Source organism: Pelodiscus sinensis, unplaced genomic scaffold, assembly GCF_049634645.1.
Source record: "Pelodiscus sinensis isolate JC-2024 unplaced genomic scaffold, ASM4963464v1 ctg124, whole genome shotgun sequence".
NCBI lineage: Eukaryota > Metazoa > Chordata > Testudines > Trionychidae > Pelodiscus > Pelodiscus sinensis.
In genome coordinates, this window is record NW_027466050.1 from 128,109 (window position 1) to 148,104 (window position 19,996).

A 19,996-nucleotide genomic window follows, 5' to 3' on the forward strand; every position below is an offset into this window, starting at 1 on the left:
ACTGAGTATAGGCTAGCTAGCAGAGTGCTGTGTTTGGGCCCCTCTTAGAGCTTCCCTCTCTTAAAGTCAGTGCTCTGCTCCACTCTGGCTGTTAGCAGGAAGAAGGAAACTCGTTTGCCCTCTGCAGCAGCAGGAAGTCAGAGAGGGCCTCTCCTTCTGCCCCAGAGCTTCCTAGCTGCTTCAGAAAGGGGCAGAGAAGGATTTTTATGACATTGTTGATCTTTCCTTGTGGATAATTAATACCTGCCTTTGCTGCGGATGCTGTTTGTTTTCCCCAGCAGTTGCTTGGGCTTTATGTGATTCTGGATGAGTGTCACAGCTGTCTGCAGATTTCTGAATAGCATCAGTGAAAGAGACCAGAGTCTTGTTAATTTCACTCTGCTGTCCTTCCTCTCTGCACCAGCATTGTCTGTACATTCATTGTCCATTTATGAAGTTACCACTTCTTCCTCATTCTTAAAGTGATGGCTGTGGCTCTGCTATTCCCCAGGGCATATTGCTTACAGGTCTGTTCTAGATGTAAACCAACCAGGGAGAGATTGTTTGGATAATGTAAAGAATTCTAACTTCGCTTTCTTTGGGGTAGAACAGAAGCAGCTGAAGTTTTCTACTTAAAATTTGCCATGAACACAAACCTCATTAAGGATTAATGCCTTTGCCTGCTCTGGAAAAAAGCTCAAGTTAACATTTTCAAAAAGTCTTATTTGTTATGCTATACATGCACAGTGAAAACCTTGCTTAAATCTGCATGGGCACACTTTTCCTAGGCAGCGTTTTTTATGTCAAAAGGTGCATAAATATAATTTTACAGTTGCACAGTCAAAATTGTTCTAAGTTATGGAATGCAGCAGTAGTTAAGGTTTCAGCAGCAATGCTTGCTTGGCTATATTGTACATATGTTTTCTATTCCTGTTTTTCTAGTTAAATCCCTATCTTAATGGTACTGTTCAGTCCATACAATTTCTCCTATACATGTGTGATACATGCAGGAAGTGCAGCACAGCCAAGTTAAGCTTGCTGTCTGAATGTTTTCACATTTAGCTGTGCAACCTCAATGTTGGATTGTGCAGATTTTTTATTTGGAAAATGTGCATTTTTCTTAACTTGATGGAAGAATAGTTTAAATAACTTAATGTGCTCAAATCAGGAAACTATAATTTCCATCCCAGAATATTGAAAGAACTGGCATGTGAGATTGCTTGTCAGGTAGGAAGGATTTGTAATAAAACTCTCAATTTGGGGAGAGCATCTTAAGAGTGGAGAATAGCTGTCATATTTGTGTAAGAATGAGAGAGAATGTGATCTGGTCATGACTGAACTGTTAGTCTGATCTCAGCAATATGCAAGGCTTAGAACAAACAGTGAAAGAAAGGATAATTACATTAATGGAGGTAAATGGGAAAAGGGATTTACTTGCAATGTGGGTTTACCAAACGTAGATCATGCCAGTCTAACAGATTGTTTAGAACAAGGGAAGTGTAGTAGATCTTATTGACTTCGGCTTCAGTAGCATGGTACCACATGCATGACTCAGCCATTGGTGTGATGGGGATGTGAAAAAGGCACATATGGCCCTAGGATGTATCAGGCAAGACATTTCCAGTAGCGAAAGAGAAGAATCAATGCCATTGTACGAGGCACTAGTGAGACTTTATTTGGAATACTGTGTATAGTTCTCGTCACCCATATTCAAGGAAGATGAATTTAAACAGGAGCAGATGCAGAAAAGAGCTAATAGGTCAATCAGGGTAATCGAAGGCCTATGTTATGAGAGAATTTAGAGGAGGCTGGCTTGTTTGGTGTAGCAAAAAGAACATTCCTACATTCAAAGTGGAAGCGCCCGTATCGACTAATCAAATAGTTGATTAATCTAATTTTAACATCCATAGTAAATACCAGGGAGGGTGAAGAACTACGAAAATTTACAGAACAATATCAGCACAAGAACAAATGGATATAAACTGACCATGGCCAAATTCAGGCTGGAAATTAGAAGTGTGTTTCTAACTATCGTGTGGGCAAGGCTCAGGAACAACCTCCCGGGAGGAGTTGTGGGAGCAAACTTCATTAGTTTCAAGAAAGAATGGCTAATTGTTAGTGTGATTTTGAGAGGGTTGTTGGTGATGATGGGTTAGAGCAGGGCTACTCAACTTTGGAAGTCCTGGGGGCCACAATGTTACAATTTGGGTTTATGTGGGGCACAGTATGTGGCCTGTGGGTGGGAGCCAAAACACAGTCGTAGTCAATATAGTGGTCTTCTGTTGATATGCACTTTAGTAGTTAAATCCCTGGACTGTCATTGCTCACTGACAGTGCTGTCAGACGGGTCGAAATGGGGTCAATGTTGCATTTTGTTAATATCCGCAGAACTGACTTCAATGGGGCCTGTGTGTTGTGTAGTCTGGCCTTAATCTTTGTATTTTTGCCCATCAGTGTGAAAGCAGCTATTTGCATATATTTGCTTGTATATGCAACCACACTTAAGTTGCGGCCCTTGGCATGTGCTGTGAGTATCATTGTGGCCACCAGGGCTTCCAAAGTTGAGTAGCCCTGGACTACATCCTGGGGGCCAGTCTTCATGTGCCACTTGAGGGGTGCTTTTTTGTGGTGTGGACTTGCGTCTGCTAGGAAATTGGACTGAGAACTGTCAGCTCCTGCAGTTAAGTGTCAGGTTTGTGGTTACAGTGAACCCTCGTTTATCGCGGTAGATAGGTTCCAAACCCGACCGCGATAGTTGAAAATCCGCGAAGTAGGGACATGTATATTTAACATGTATACAGCGAGCCCTCGCTACTTCGCGGTTCGACCATCGCGGATTCACGTATATACATAATGTAATGAAAAAAGTCCGCGAAGTCGTGAATCCGCGATGGTCGAACCGCGAAGTAGCGAGGGTTCACTGTACTATGGTGGTGTTGCTGCCATTATGATCTGTGGCCAAGATGTTCCAAAATAAGGGCAGGTATTATGTAAAATAATAAAACGACAATGGCACCTGGCAACTCTAGATTTCTCTTATTGCAGCTTTCTGGATAGTCTATTGAGTGAGATTCTAAACCTAGTTAATTAAACAAGCATAAGAATTAGCTAATCCAACCCTTTTTTTGCCTAGCAACATGAGTGTAGCTCAGGGCTGGGCAAAAGGGCCTCCGCAGGCTAGAGCCAGCCCTCCAAGCGGGTTGATCCAGCCTGCGGAAGCCCTGCCGCTCCCTGGCCAATCAGGCAGCGTCTCCTCCTGCCCTGCAAGGGGCTTGGCCCTTAGCAGCAACTGGCAGTTGACTCTAAATGTGGCGCTGCTCCCTTGCAGGGCGGGGCAGACTTTGTGTCTGCCCCCATTCCCAGGCCCGGATTGACCAGGGGAGGGGGAAGTGTGCGAAGTCTCCTCCTATTGCCAGGAGCGCGGGTGCCTAGAGGGAACTGCTGGCCGTTCAAAATGGGAGGGGGAAGACTTCATGTGCTCCCCCACCCACAGACCAGTCATGGTCTGGGCGGGGAAGCATGGAAGTGTCCTGGCCCCGCCCCAGAAATTCCTGAAGTGGCCCCTGGTAAATGATTGCCCACGCCTGGTGTAGCCCATCAGGGCTATGGGTCAGTGGGCGGCTACTCTGCCCCTGTCCAGTGAGTCCCGGTGTCCTCCTGTCAGACCTGTAGTCAGGCCAAAGAAACAGTGGAGCAATTGCACTCCTCGGGGTGGGCAGCCTTATTCCTGGGCCCTGGGCCAAGCCAACCGTCCAGGCTCTACAGGACCCCGGCCTACGGGTGGGGCGGGATGACAAGCATGCAGCCAGTGACGTGGCCAATCCCTGGTTCAGGGGGTGGCAACAGTCAGTCGGTGCAGTTAGATCACAGTGGGCTAAATAAGTTATCCTTGGCGCAGGCCGTTAGCCTGCAGTGACAGCAGGGAGACTGCCAGCCAGAAGTTGGGGGGGGAGTGTAGGCCCATCCGTTCCACTGTGTCCCAGCTCAGGGCCCTAACAGAAGCAGACCAGTCTGCTGTGGGTCAGCAGGGATCCTCACTCTGACGGGTGCTCTGGATCGGCTTGACTACTGTCAGCTGTCCCTGGGCTTCTTATGTTCTCCTCTGCACATACCTGGGCCTCCAGCAGATCCTCAGGGGTGCTGGGGGTCAACAGCTCAGCTTCAGCTATTAGCAGGGCTTGACGCTCCTCCCAGTCAGTGTCCGTCTGGGGTCCCGAGTCCACGTCAGTCCTCAGCCTCCCAGCTTGGGAACACAGGGCAGCTGTCTGGTTCTTCTAGTGGCTGGGCCCTGACTGAGCTCCTAGGCTGGCTGCTTATAGTGCTAGCCATGCCTCCTGACTTCTGCCCCAGCCGCACATCTGACCAGGCTCTGCCCAAGAGGGCTCACAGGTCAGTGGGTGGCCACTCTGCCTCACTACAATGCTGTTTCGTTTGTTATCCCAGGCAATTAGTTGAGTCCGGGGTCTAGTGGTTGCTCCCTGAAGGCTGAGGGAGGGGCTTTTCGAAGTGGGTGGGCTTGGATTTCAAATAGAGCCTCACTACAATGCAGTTTAGCAAACAGCTTGGGAATTTGTGTCAAATTAACTTATGCTAAGAGGCAAAGAGAAGGAAGTCTTGACGAATGATACATTGCCAAGTATCAGAGGGGGAGCCGTGTTCGTCTGAATCTGCAAAAGCGGCGAGGAGTCCTGTGGCACCTTATAGACTAACTGACGTGTAGGAGCATAAGCTTTCATGGGCAAAGACCCACTTCGTCAGATGCATGTAGTAGGTACCTGCCTCTGGAAATTTCCACTCCATGCATCTGACGAAGTGGGTCTTTGCCCACGAAAGCTTATGCTCCAACACTTCAGTTAGTCTCTAAGGTGCCACAGGACTCCTCGCCGCTATTGCCAAGTTGTTAGCAACTATCCAGTTTATAATACATATTGAACCTCTCTAGTCCAGAACTCTCTTGTCTGGGAACAACTGTGGTCCAGAATGTTTTTAGATAGTTGGATGGCCACTTTTCATTGGTGCGGCCAAGTTTCCTGCAGTCCCATAGAGCTTGTTTGCAGCCACCAGTCCTGGTTCTGTGCTCTGTGCTGTTGTTTAGCTCTAAATGGCTTCTCAGAGCCCAGGAAGCAGTGGAAGTGCTGGTGATGCTGCTAGACAATATTGATCCCCCCATGGTCTGGAAAATTCTCTGGTTCGGCACCAGTCAGGTCCCCAGGGTGCTGGACTAGTGAGGTTCAACATGTATCAACTAACCAGTTGATCCACTCAGCCTTACCCACATCTTCATCCACATCAATAAGCAGTTTTCCTTCCGATGCTTTATTCTTGCAACTAGGCCCTGCATCATCTTCCTGCACTGCTAACACTCGACACGTTTCCTTCTTACCCAGGGAGCAAATGTCTTCAGAATGTTCCCGGATAGGGGCTCTCCTGTGCTCAGAAGCCATGACAGTTTTTCTGTGGCAATAGTGTCTCTGTCTATCTGTCTGGTCGGTTGGGCTGTCTGTCTAGGATGTTAAATACTGGCTAATTGAATGGTTGATTAACCTCATGGATTTGTATCAGTTAGTTGACTATTCTATAGTCCCTGGGCAGCCCCTGTCCGGAGTGGGGGAGCGTGAGCTCCTGGACCCAGCACACGCCAGAACTGAGCCAGGCTGCCTGTCCACCTGGCTCCTAATACATTTTTCAATGCAGAGCTGCAGCGAGGGTATATCTAGGACCCAGTGCAAGCTGAGAGTGAGCTGGGCTGCTGGCCTGCCTGCTAAAACATGTACTGGCAAGGGGTGGGGGAGAAATGCGTGTAGTCTACAGCATTAACAGATCGGCTTTTGCTTCTCGGTTACTCGACTCCACTGTTGTATCCCCTGTATATATTTATAGTCCTACATTAGTCTGGGTCTGTCGTTTCCTTTTTCCTCAGCCTTTAGACTCTCTCTCTTTGATCCCTGCATCATTTTGTCTTCCTCCCCCACCTGCTACAGTTGGTCTGTTCCACTTACTCCTTCCTCCCCCAAATTTCTCAATGCCTGTTTCCCTTTTCACTTTACCCCGCCAGTGTCGCTTCCTCACACACAGGCACATTAGTACATCCCTCATCCCATCGACGCTTCCACACAAAGGACTCAGAAATGCATCAAACAGCAACTAGGCAGAGGACTAAATATACGACATGAGGGTAATGCTCAGATAAGAAGCCACGGCCCCTGTAAGTTTTTCTTGGATGCCTCTCTGGCTGTTCTCTCTGTCTCGCTCAGGGTGCATGTTTAGTAACCTCATTGCCATTGGTTTTAAGGCTCCCAACTCCTCTGTGTACTGAAAGAAAGGGGCATGCTTTGTTCTCTCCTCTGGCCCCAGAATGCCCTGCTGATCTCTCCCTTCCTGACCCTGGGCACCTTGTGTTTATCATAGAGTCCAGTTCCCCTGGGTTTGGCGCTGCCTGTAGTTTCCTGGGCACCAGTAGCCTGCCTCATTCTTGAGTTTCCGTGCTACCTGGCTGCTGCTACATAGTCACAGTAAAATTAACCAGTCTGTTAACTTCTTTCCCCTGTGGTGGAACGCACATTGAAGCTACTATTTGCACGCTTAGGGTATGTCTGTCCTACTGGCCAGGTCAATGGGGAGTTGATTTATTGAGATTAGTAGAGACTCAGTAAATCTATCGCCCTATCATTCTCATGGCGGTGGAGTAGCAGAGTCGACACTGAGACGTGCAAGGGGTCCCGTTGGCACACTGCAGGGAAGAGGCGTTGTCTTCAGCTGTGTTATGCATGTAGCTGACACTGTAATTTAGATGACTTGATCTCCCGCGGCAGTGTAGACCAGGCTTTAGAAAGGCGCTGCTGTATCAATTTACACTTGCTTCATGTTGGGATGGGTATCGGCACCGACGTCAGGGTGAGAATCTTCCTTTTTGAAACTCAAAGCTTACAGTCTGCAGAAGTTGAGGAAAGATTCAGAGTTGCCCTGCATTAGTCGAAGTTCTTCTAGAGCCTGTTTTTATAGCACCTTTTATGGGCGACAAGATGCTCTTCAGAGTTACCAAAGATCCATGCAAGGATCATTTGACTTTCCGCTATATTGTAGTCCCTTCTTATGTGGGAAGCAGCAAATGGCATGGCATCAGTGAAGTGAAGATGCCATTAGAAATGTAAGCGGGCAGAAGGGTACTGCTGATCCAGGCACCAGAGCGCGTGTTCCCCGCCTGTAGTTCACACATGGGTGTAGAGTGATCCTGGACTCCTTGAGAAGATTGTAGCCATAAACGAATGTCCTCACTGAGCCAGTGTGAAAGCCTGGAGACCCTTGGGCCCGTTTTCTAGAAGGTGCGTAGATTCATCACCCGAATTTCAGGGGTGCCTCTCGCTTTCACTGGAGCCGGTCGGTGCTCAGCACTTTGGAAGATCAGGTGACTTTTCCAGGCACCTAAGGAAGGGCGCAGGAGGCTAACTATAGATCCCAGTTTGGAAAATCTTGGCCTGTTGCTTTGTTCAGCTGCCACTTGGTCTGCAGTGGCTCATTGTTGCCGCTTTGGCAAGAGGCCGAAAAAAGCCAACAAAGTATTGGTGCTATCTGATCTTGCCATGCCATGTTAATGATCTGAAAGCACCACAATTGTCAGAGTGAGGGCAGTGGTTGCGTCATTTCTGCAGCCTGTAGCTATCTGTGTGTGCATTCGTTGGTGTGGATTTGTGGGCTCTCCTCCTTCCAGTGAGACTAATGGAGATGAATAGCAATTCACAATGATTCTCAGTGGTTATGGGACATTGTCAGTAGTTACTACTGCTTAATAGCTTGGCTGTTTTAAAAGGAAGATTAGCAGAACTCTCGAGGGCTTTCCTGGTTTGTGCCGTTTTGATAAAATCCTGTAGCTGTATGTGCGTTCTTTGCTCACTGTTTATTTCGTACCCAACTTATGGGGAACGGCTGGTCCGAGGAGTTACCCGGTTGATGCCTATATAACGTTATTGCTTTAGTGTCTGTAAGAACCTCTTTGGGATGTTCTTGTGATGGCCCAGAGGGATTCTCAAAGAACTACACCAGCTCTTTCATCTCCCGAACCACTGGAGTGCGGGGATGACATCTGTTTAGGGTGGAAGCATCATGCAAGGCTGGGCTTCTGGGACTGGGACGCTCTCGCCACGGTTGAGTTTTGGGTCTGTACTTTGACAGATGTAGGCCACTTAATTTCACTAAAGACACTCTTGCGTCATCCAGAAATAGTCTGAACAGATTATTTACTTTCTAAATAATCTAGGCTGGTTCATGCCCAGTCTCAACACGTACTGATTTAATGTTCCACCTGATTGAATATAGTAGGCCTTGCTAAGCCGACTTGAAAGAGAATATCAGACTTAATATACAACGTTCATTGTGCTGCCTTTCGAACAGAACCGAGTCCTATCATCTCCCTCTCCATGTGCTCTGTTTCCAGTCACCAAGTGACTTCCGTCCATTCTGTATGGTCTATCTCATATTGGGCAGGTCACCAGCTTTATTATTTAAAATTCCATGTCCTCTCCTATGCTAATGGGTGGTAGAATGGGGTTAATTGCTAGATTACAAGGAATGGGAATTAGATCAATTTAACTGGCATTTTAAAAAATCATTAGCTGTCCTCTGAAGTCTTATAGTTCCAGGTACAACTATATTACAGGTTGCACCTTCCAGAACTGGTGCTCTCTGCTTCGCCAAGACCATGGATGTTCTTGGACCAGAGAGCCTCAAGAACCAAGTGGCAGGAGGCTTAGCAGCCTGGTCAGGGGCTGGAGCCTGTGGCAGTTGGGGCCTGGGGCTGCTATGGACCCACAGCAGGGTGCAGGGCCGGGTTGTAGTGGAACTGGCATCACTTTGGGGCGGCAGGCTGGGAGGCCTGTGGCAGGGGACCTCCCCTGGTCCAGCCAATTCCCTTGTTCCAGATTGGTCAAGTCCAAAGGGTGCCTGACCAAGGAGGTACAACCTGTGTCTTGGGGTCAACCTAAAACTGTATGTCCTCCCTCTATTCTATTGGGAATAAAACGTATGGCAGTCATACTTTGGGTCCCCAAAACGGAGTCAGGCTTTCTATGCCAAGTTAAGCAGAAGCGCCATCTCTATTTCTGTTAGTGCCCAGTCACTGCAGTTGGCTCCCCCACATTAGTTCTGGACACTGTCTAATGGGAAATGTGTTTTTTGGAAATCTAGAAGAGTCTTACTGCGTCTGGGAACTGGTGGGCAAGAGTGTGGCGAGGTGTTCGGCTGCAGGCCAACTGGCTCTGATGCTTGTAATGAAGGCAGTGTACCAGTTTGCAGTAGCTGAGTTTCTCTTCATGAGAGCATTGATGGAGCCTTCATGATGATGCTTAATTATAAGACCAACATCTGACTCCTGGTGCTGAAAAAGTCAGTTGGTGAAGAATTAAAATAATTGTGGGGTGGACTGAATGTTGCTGGAAATGGCAGAGGTGCTTAATGACTTCTTTGTTTCGGTCTTCACCGAGAAGTCTGATGATGACGGGATGCCTAACATAGTGAATGCTAGTGGGGAGAGGGGAGATTTAGAAGATGAAATAAAAAAAGAACAAGTTAAAAATCACTTAGCAAATTTAAATGTCTGCAAGACACCAGGGCCTGATGAAATGCATCCTAGAATACTCAAGGAGCAGATAAAGGTATCTGAGCCTTTAGCTATTATCTTTGGAAAATCATGGGGGACAGGAGAGATACCAGAAGACTGGAAAAGGGCAAATCTAGTAACCAGCTATAAAAAGGGAAATAAGAACAACCCAGGAAACTACAGACCGGTCACTTTAACTTCTGGTCCAGAAAAGATAATGGAGCAGTTAGTTAAGGAATTCATCTGCAAATATCTGGAAGATAATAAGGTGATAGGGAACAGCCAGCATGGATTTGTAAAGAACAAATCATGTCAAACCAATCTGATAGCTTTTTTTGATAGGATATAATGAGTCTTATGGATAAGGGAGAAGCAGCGAATGTGGCTTAGTAAGGCATTTGATACGGTCTTGCATGATATTTTTATAAATAAACTAGGCAAATACAACTTAGATGGGGCGATTATAAGGTGGGTGTGTAACTGGCTGGATAACTGTTCTCAGAGAGTAGTTACTAATGGTTCTTAATCCTGCTGGAAGGGCATCACAAGTGGGGTTCTGCAGGGGTCTGTTTTGGGACTAGTTCTGTTAAATATCTTCATCAACTATTTAGATATTGGCATAGAGAGGACACTTATTAACTTTGCAGATGATATGAAGCTGGGAGGGGTTGCAACTGCTTTTGAGGATAGGGTCAGAATTCAAAATGATCTGTACAAACTGGAGAAATGGTCCGAGGTGAATAGGATGAAGTTTAATAAGGGCAAATGCAAAATGCTCCGCTTAAGAAGGAACAATCAGTGTGTCTCACACAGAATGGGAACAAATATCAGAGGGGTAGCATGCATCTGACGAAGTGGGTCTTTGCCCACGAAAGCTTATGCTCCTACACTTCAGTTAGTCTATAAGGTGCCACAGGACTCCTCTTCGCTTTTACAGAATGGGAAGTGACTGTCTAGGAAGGAGTTCTACAGAATGGGATCCAGGGATCAGAGTGGACCACAGTTAAATATGAGCCAACAGTGTAACACTGTTGCAAAAAAAAAAAAAAAAAGGCAACATGATTCTGGGATGCATCAACAGGTGTGTTGTGAGCAAGACATGAGAAGTCATTCTTCCACTCTACTCTGCGCTGATCAGGCCTCAGTTGGAGGATTGTGTCCAGTTCTGGGCACCACATTTCAAGAAAGATGTGGAGAAATCTGAGTGTCTCCAGAGAACAGCAACTAGAATGATGAAAAGTCTAGAGAACATGATCTATGGGGAATGACTGAAAGAACTGGGCTTGTTCAGTTTGGAAAGGAGAGGCCTGAGAGGGGACTTGATGGCAGTTTTCAGGTATCTGAAAGGGTGTCACAAGGAGGAGGGAGAAATTGTTCTCCTTGGCCTCTGAGGACAGGACAAGAAGCAAGGGGCTTAACCTGCGGCAAGGGAGGCTTAGGTTGGACATGAGGAAAAGCTTCCTGCCTGTCAGGTGGTTAAACGCTGGAATAAGTTGCCGAGAGGGGTTGTGGAATCTCCATCCCTGGAGTTATTTAAGAGCAGGTTAGATAGACAGTTATCAGGGATGGTCTAGCTGGTACTGGGTCCTGCTGTCAGAGCAGGGGACTCGACTCGATGACCTCGCGAGGTCCCTTCCAGTTCTAGAGTGTAATGTAATGGAGTTAACTATTTTGGTGCTGCCTAAAATCTGCGTCTTTGAGCTGTGCTATGGGCCTGTGTCCAGGAGGGACTTTTGTGCTGGCATAGGTACATTGATGTAGGGATACCGCTGTGAGCATGGTGCTGTGTGGCTCCAGGCTGAGAGAGAAATCTCGCTTAGCCAGAAAGTTTGCTCATCTTAGATTAATCACTGCCAGAATTTCATTAAGTACTTTGGGTTGTTCACATACTTCAGAAAGGCAACAACGTGACAGTCAGATGTATTCTGGTGGCCCCTAACGGCCCGCAAGGGCGGGGCCCTATCTGGCAGGTGCTGCACCTCTTCCCGCCCCCCCTCAAAGTGAGAGCAGCCCCTTGTCAGTACTACAGACAAGACACTTACAGGCCAGAAAGGGAAGTGACACTCTGTGGAAGGAAAAGGTTTGCCCCAGATTGCACAACAGGCCAGTGGGGCAGAGGTGCTGGAGGATCTGGCAATAGGGACTAGATGGAGTGGGAGGGAGGGGAAGGGACTGACAGGGAAGGGGAGAGCAGGCGTGTCTCAGTCCCACCTACCCCTCTCGCGTGCGTGCTGTTCCCTGGGGGCGAGACCCCTCTCCTGGGGACTTTCTCCCTGTGGGAGTTAGGGGGTTGGAGGTCCCTGCTCCCCACAGTGGGGCCTGAGCCCTGGTATGCTCCAGCGTCTGGGGGAGCTCATGCCTGTCAATTGGGGTCTAGCCTTCTTTCCCTCTTCCCTTCCTCTGGCCCACCAGTTCCCCAGTGCACTCTAACACAACGTACTGGCTGGGGCTAAGGTGCGCTAGGGGGCCCAGCGCAGCTGTGGGCCTGGAGGTCTCCTTGGCTTGCTGGAGGACCTGGTGTAAGCTTCCCAGTCGTAAAGTGGGAAGTGCTTTGAGTTGGCTTCTGGAAAGCACCGTGTGCGAGCCAGGAGGAGCCGCCAGCTGTGGAGCGAGGCGAGAACGGTCCGTGTCTCACTGACCACCGACTCCTGCCCACAGACCTTCTGTTTCACAACCCCAAGAGGTGAAATGGTCAGAACTCGGGTGGAGTTAAGGCTGCCTGGTGGGAGCTCGTGCCCTTCCAGAACATTAGACACAAGATCTCACCTGAGAAACCTCAGGTCAAAAGTCTCCGAGCCCGTCACTGGAACGGCGAGTAGCATATAACCCAAAGCCCATGTCCCACCCTGCTACTGATCCCACCCTGCAGTGACCCAGGCTGGTGCCGCCTCCTTTGGTTCTCATCCAGCTTGCCTTACCGCACGGTTACAGCTCTTCCAAGCTACTCGGTGCCCCCGCCACGGCTACCCTGGCGGCAGTGCAGCTGGACAGCATGCCAGTCGCTCCCAGTGGCTGCTGCCAGCTGCAGGGGCAGAGTTACGGTTGCATGGGCTTTTCCCACGGCTCTGTCCTGGTGTTCAGGAGTTGGTTTTGCTGAACTTGGCATCTTGGAAGGGCACAAGCCTAGCACCGCGTTAATGCAGGCGCTTTGCTATTCGCTCAAAGGCTGGACAGATAGGAAAGGAAGTCTCCCCGCCTCCCGCCCAGGGTTCTAACGGGGACTGGGTGGGAGTTAATATTAGTCTAGTTTTTCCTTCTTGAGGTCGTCCAGGTTCTGCACCAGTGAGGCCCTCCTGGAGTCAGGCTCTGCCGTCCCCTAGGGAAGGGTTCCGTCTTAGGACTCCGGGCCCTGCAGATGTGAAACTGCTGCGGCTCTTTTCTAGTGCCCCAGCAATTGGCCCCTCTTGCTGCTGCTTGTTACAGTCCTTTTGCTGGGACCAGGCCTCCTTTGTAGCCCGTTCGGAGCCTGCTCCCTCCAGGAGCATCTTCCTAGGCCCCCTTTTCTGGTGTACACTAACCAGCAGCCTTGGGAAGCCCCCTTTCCTCCGGAGCTGCCTGGTGCCCCCTGCCTCAGCTCTTAGAACCATTATTAGGCCTGGGTGTTCCTGCGTTCCCGGTGTGGCTGGGCAGCAGTCTGTCAGTTAGCAAGTCAGGTGGCTCTGAGTGGATCTTGTCACCGATACTCCCTGAAGTAGCCAGTGGACCTGTGTGTAGCCTGCTAGCACGTGGATCGGGCAGTTTCCTAATGCATAACAGTTCAGGTCCAGCTTCCGGGGGCAGATGTGGCGCGTGTGTGGCTGCCTTTCTGGGGAGCCACATCTCAGCCAGTCACACCCCGATGTTGCTATTTGGTTCCTTTGCATTTTCAGTCTGCCGCTGCTATGAGACTTGCCTTCTCTCTCACGCTTGGGGTTTGGGAGGTCAGGGGCTTCGTCCTGCATTAAACCAAGCTGCAGGAGAAATGGCAACAATCTCGTGATCATACATGCATCCAGTGCAGCATCCAGTGTTTTATCAGCACACTCCATTTCCTATGCGTATCGTCTCCGAGGCAGGTACTGTTCATCTGCTCTTCTGATCACCACCTTCCAGCCAGAAAGATCTCAAGATATTCTGCTTCATGCTCTGTGAACCATGGCATCTGGCTGAGCTGGTTGTAGCAGTGTTGGCAGTGAGCAACGATGTGATGTTTGGCTGTGGTGGATTAGGAAGGAGAGGGTGGTAAGAAATGGTTAGTGTCCTGGGAAAGTTGTAGGAGCAAGAAATATATTAAGGTCTTTTAAAAATAGCAATGTTGCCTCTGGTGTTGTATGTCTTATGACGTTGCAACCAGATGTGAGACTCTTCAAAAGTATCTGTTTGCTTACTTGAGTCCTCCTGTTTGATTTCTGTCCAAAGAATCGAGCCAAGAAGAAACCTGCTCCAGTGAAGTATGAAGTTGGAGATCTAGTCTGGGCTAAGTTCAACAGACGACCATGGTGGCCCTGCACAATCTGTCACGATCCAGTGCTCGACTGTCACTCAAAAATGAAAGGTAATGCGCCCCCCCCCCCCCCCCACACACACACAGAGGGGACCAAGTGCCACGGTAGCTGCCGTTTGTTCTTACTAGTAAGACGCATTTGGGCTGCCTTTCACCTGGCAGTGCACAGAGGTTACAAAAGATGGTCCCTGCATGAGAAGCCTACAGACTGAAAGACAGGCACGGCTGTGAGCTAGTGGGCAGGGCGGGGCGATGCGAATGAGTGGGTGAGTGCGTGGCTGGCCTGTGCAGCTTTTGGCATTTTAAAACGAGCGCCGATGTAGGCAGAGGCAGGGAGCAGGTAGCATGAGAATGGGGATTGGTGGCACACAGGAGGAGGAGCGCTGTGGTGCCTGGCGTAGCCGGAGGAGAAACTGCCCTTGTTGCACTCTCGGATTTTACATGTATAGCAGTTTAAAGAAGCTGCAGCAGGGGCCTCTTATTCCAGCACACCCTGAATGGGAGGCCTGTATCTTTGAGTGTTTCTTTTTCCTGCTTCCCTCCAGCCTCGCGCTCTCCCTGCATTCCCTTGGTAACTGATACATCTTTGGAATGTCCCAGTGTCTGGGGTAGTGCTCCATATGCAGGACAGGCTGCTCTCTAGGGATGTGTTGCTTCTGCAACTTCTGTGGCCTTCACCCTTCTGGAGAGCTGGGCTCTGAGAGCAAGCAGCATTAGTGGCCATCAGTTCACACTGCTGTGGTCTGCAGCTGCAACCCAAAATGGAGCCCTACAGAAGGTTGAAACGAGGTCCAGTGACAGGATGAGTGTACACACGGAATATAGGATAACGTTAGAGAGGCCATGGCACAAAACAAGATGAAGCGAGCCAGAGACATAAAGGGTAACAAGGGAAATAGTCTAGAAATGCAACAAGGAGTCCTGTGGCACCTTATAGACTAACAGATCTGCTAGTCTAGAAGATGCCACAGGACTCCTCGCTGCATTTGCAGATTCAGACTAACACGGCTACCCCTCTCAGTCTTAGAAATATGTTCCAAGCAAGAGGAAGACCCAGGAGAGGGTAGGACCACTGTTCGTACGGGGAGAAGCAATAACTGAACGTGTAGAAAAGGCAGAAGTGCTAAATTACTTTTGTTTTGGTTTTCACCAAAAAGGTTCTCAGTGATTGGACCTCTGGCACCCTGAATGCCAGTGAAAGTGAGGTAGGGTCAGAAGCTCAAATAGGCAAAGAAGTTACAAGTGACTTCTGCACATTAGATGTCTTCCAGTCACTAGAGCTGGATGAAATGCACCCTAGAATGCCCACGGAGCTGACTGAGAACGTATCGGAGCCATTAGTGATCATCTTTGAAAAGTCCTGGAAGACAGGAGAGATTCCAGAGGACTGGAAAAGGGCAAGTATCCTGCCCATCTCTAAAAAGGGAAGTAAGGATAGCCATGGAGAATTACAGGCCAGCCAGCTTACCTTGGAGCCAGTAATTAAGCAATGGGTTTTGCAAGTACCTGGAAGATAATAAGGTGAAAGGAACAGTCAGCATGGATTTGTAAAGAGCAACCTCATAGCTTCCCGTGGCAGGGTAAGAAGCCTTGTGGACGGGGGCAACAGTCGATGTGGTGTGCTGAGTTCCCTCTAAGCTACGCAGTCACGCAGCACCAGGGCAGTAGCCTGTTAAGTCCTGGTCAGGTCTGTGGTGGGGAATAATGCCTCTCTCCAGCCTCAGACCTGCTGCGGTGGGAGGAGGTGCCTTGCCAGCTCTGGCTCTGCTGTGGCGGGGAGAGGTGTCCTCAATTTGCCCCAACCTGCAGAAGCAGGCCTGACCCTCCCCCCGCTGCTTCTACCCAGCATGAGGCTGCAGACCCCCAGCCTGGGAGCCCTGACATCAGCACCCCTCTGCAGCTAGCAGGAAGGTCCTGGGAGCAGCTGCAGGTCGGAGCAAGGTGGGGGGAAGGGCACCTGAACATACGTTGCAGGCTGTGCAGCTCTGCTAATCGGCAGGGAGGCACGTGACTCTCCGGCAAGGCTGTCCAAGCGCGCAGCTTACAGCACAGATGGGGCATGGCCAAAGTTCCCTCTAAGATTCTCCATCCTTGGGTGGGTCGAAATGTCTTCTGTGCCCCTCACACTGAGTAGTGTGTGGATGTGCACCCCCCAGTGCACCCCCGCCCTGCCTCCAGTGGGCTGCAGTCTGCCGGCATTCCAGCTTGCCAGCACTGCACTCACCTGAAGGTGGCTCGCCCATGCACCCATAGCCTCGCACCCCCAACATCTCTGGGGGGAAGGAGTCAGGTACAGGCTTCCTGGGAAGGGTGGCGGGAGAAGGATTTCAGTTTGTGCCAAGGGAACGGGGCTCCCTAGACTCCCTGTCGGAGATCCACCCCGGAGGAAAGGCCAGAGGCTAGGGGTTAAACAGGCAGGAGGTGAAGAGGAGCAGTCCCGTTCAGTGCCATCCCAGGCAGGCAGAGAGCTAAATACTGGCAGAGGTTAGAAGTGCTGCTGCCCAGGTGCTAGGAGTCTAGGAAGACGGGCAACTTGAGTGCCGGGCCTGGGATGAGGCTGTTGCTCTAGCAGGCACCAGAGACACTGGGTGGAAGGATGCGAATCCCTGGGTCCCGGGAGTGGCTCGGGAGGACAGACTAGGTGGCACGAGTGAGGGAGCGGTGCAGGAGTCAAATCCAGGCCAGCTCTGACATGACCCAAACTGTCCCCAGAATCGCTCTGGATGGACGCTCCGTACAAACAGAGAAGTCAATAATAATGGGGGATTTCAGCTGTCTCCCTACTGGCTGCACTGGATGCAAAGATGAAATTTCTAGACCTTCTTAATGACTGTCTTGGGGCTGGTAGTCCTGGAACCTTAGGGATGGTCAGGCAGTTTCAATTTAGTTCTAATTTGGAGCATAGGATGTGGTAATAGTGACCATAATGTAATTCGATTTAAAATCCTTGTAGGTGGAAAAATACCAAAGAAACCCACCACAGTTGCATTTACCTTCAGAAAAGGGTACTACAAAAATGAGGAAGCTAGTTGAACAGAGATTAAAAGGAAAGGTCACACAAGTGAAATGCTTGCAAGACGCATGGGAACTTTTTTATAAAATCATAAAAGGCTCAAACTAAGGGTATATCCCACATTTAAAAAGAAGGGGATCAAAAAGTGCCACCTTGGTGAACCAGAATAAAAGAGGTGGTTAGAGGCAAAAAAAGGCCCCATTTCGAAACGGGAGTGAAGTCCTACTGAGGAGAACAGACAGGAGCATAAGCTCTGGCAAGTCATAGTAAAAATATAATTAGCCAAGCCAAAAAATAACTTGAAGAGCAAATCTCAGACTAAGAAACCAGCAGCAAAATGGAAAGTACATTGGAAACAGGAAGCCTGGTGAACCATCAGTAGGGCCACTGGGCAAACTAAGTGCTAAAGGGGCGGATCGAGGCCTTCACTGCAAAGGTTTGGGGAGATTCTGGCACCTGAGCCCTTTTTAGGTAACACATCTGAGGAGCAGTCCCAGATTGTGGTGTCAGTAGAGGAGCCAAGTGATACAGGAACAAGTGCCCCGGGCCACATGGTATTCACCCAAGAATGCTGAGGGGATTGAAATAACATTGCAGAGCGACTAACCGTGTCTGTCCCAGGTGGCTGGAGGGTCGCCAGGCCCCTGCTCAGTGGGAGGGGAACAGGACATACGCAGTCTTTGGCCTGCCCCAGCTCAGATCCGTATTTGCTGGAAGTCTGTGCTGTGCCCTGTCTGGTGAGTGCGTGAGAGGGCTCAGTGGAATGCCTGGTGCCCGTGCAGGCTGGCGCTGCTGCTGCGCTGTCCGCAGAAAAGCTAGGCACTGACTTGGCCATGGAGACCGAGCAGCCCTGTCCCTGCAGAACAGGGTGGGGAACAAGACTGTAGTGCCTCCCCCTCCCTACACCCTGTGTGTTCTAATGCCCTTAGTCCAGGCCCTTCCACGAGCACTCGGCAGTAACCCAGTGTCGTAAGCCCTCTCCCCCCTCGAGCATGCTGAGCTCATTGAATGCTCTTGGCCAGAAAACCCCTTCTAAGCATTTACATGCTTCCAGTACAGGCAGTCCCCGGGTTACGTACAAGATAGGGACTGTGGGTTTCTTCTTAAGTTGAATTTGTATGTAAGTCGGAACTGGCGTCCAGATTCAGCCGCTGCTGAAACTGACCAGCGGCTGACTACAGGAAGCCCGAGGCAGAGTTGCTCTGCCCCAGGCTTCCTGGAATCAGCCTCTGATCAGTTTCAACAGGCTGAATCTGGACGCCAGTTCTGACTTACATACAGATTCAACTTAAGAACCCCAGGCGTCCCAAGTCAGCTGCTGCTGAAACTGATCAGCGGCTGATTCTGGGAAGCCCGGGGCAGAGCAACTCTGCCTCGGGCTTCCTGTAGTCAGTGCTGGTCAGTTTCAGCAGCGGCTGACTTGGGGACGCCTGGGGCAGAGCAGCTGGGGTGCTGCTAGGTTGCTGCGGTAGCGCCGCTCCTCAGCGCTACTGGACCAATCCACCAGCACCCCAGCTGCTCTGCCCCAGGCGTCCTGATTCAGCCGCTGCTGAAACTGACCAGCAGCGGCTGAATCAGGACGCCTGGGGCAGAGCAGCTGGGGTGCTGCCGGGTTGGTCCAGTAGCGCCCAGAGCGGCGCTGCGGGATCAACCGGCAGCGCCCCAGCTGCTCTACCACAGGCGTCCGGAGAAAAGCCTGGACTACTTGGCGGGGGGCGGGGAGGGGGGCGTACTAGCTGCGGGCCCGCCTCCCCCCCCTCCCCCCTGCCCAGCAGACCAGGGAGGCGGGGGACCGAGACGCACCATGGTCCTGCCGCCCGGGTCCTCCGTGGCTTTGCTCTGCGTCTCCCTGGTCTGCTGGAGACCAGAAGACCAGGGAGATGGGGAGCAAAGCCGCGGAGCATGCTGGCAGCGGGACAGCCGCAGCGCGTCTGGGCTGTCCGCTGCCCACGTGCTCCGCGGCTTTGCTCTGCTTTGCTCCCTGTCTCCCTGGTCTGTTGGTCTCCAGCAGACCAGGGAGACGGGGAGCAAAGCTGCGGAACATACCAGTAGCGGCGCATCTGGGCTGTCCGCTGCCCACGTGCTCCCTGGCTTTGCTCTCTGTCTCTCTGGTCGGGGAGACGTGGAGCAAAGCTGCGGAGCACGTGGGCAGCGGACAGCCCAGATGCACCGCGGCTGTCCCGCTGCCGGCATCCTCAGAGTCTTTGCTTCCCGTCTCCCTGGTCTGCTGGTCAATAGCTGCTGCCTGGCCAATAGTCGGATCCGCGTAACTCGGGGACTGCCTGTACATGCCTTTGCCTTGTGCTCCCAGGGCATGCAGGGCCAGCGTGCAGCAGTTTGGGTATTGCATGCACAACTTTGCACTCTGTTCCTTAGAGTGCTGCGCTCGCTGCCACCAGCGCTCTGCATCAGTATCAATCTGCTGAACAAGCTGGAAATTAAGGCCTAGGATGGTATTTGACCATTTCCTTTCCTAAATTCCAATACAGAGACAGCTGGACTCACCTGTGAGCGGGTTTAGGAGCAATATTCCCTCTAATCTTTTCCACCCATGTGCAGAATAGTTGTTCTGTACACTGAGGCATGTACGGATGTGCACTACCAATAGACACAAAGAACCTAGCGGGGGGGGGTGCTCTGCTAATCAGCTGGGTGGCATTTGAATCTCTCCTGAGCATCTGCAGTGTACAGGACACGCTGGTTGGGAGATGGTAGTAATATGTGGGGCATTTCCAAATTCAAGGCAGTGGAAAATGTCATGGACTGGGGTATCTGGTCTCTCTCCTATGGAACCTGGTCTTGTGTGCTCTCTTACTCTATGCTGTATGGGCTGCAGTATTGCCACCTGTACTTTGCTGCTTTCGGAGCTGGGCAGCAGCTATTGGCCAGGCAGTATCCTACCAGCAGCAGCTTAGAAGGAAGTCTGGCA

At 50.5% G+C, this 19,996-nt stretch overlaps 1 protein-coding gene across 7 annotated transcripts in view; it reads left to right on the top strand.

Annotated features, from left to right (window-relative positions):
- The window catches only part of NSD1 (nuclear receptor binding SET domain protein 1), a 108,820-nt gene that overhangs the window by 25,635 nt on the left and 63,189 nt on the right, over positions 1 to 19,996 (top strand). For all 7 annotated transcript variants that reach the window (XM_075918713.1, XM_075918710.1, XM_075918712.1 and 4 more), the window contains one exon: positions 13,970 to 14,105. In XM_075918713.1, the coding sequence (XP_075774828.1) occupies positions 13,970 to 14,105 (136 nt within the window). The remainder of the gene's footprint in view (positions 1 to 13,969; positions 14,106 to 19,996) is intronic.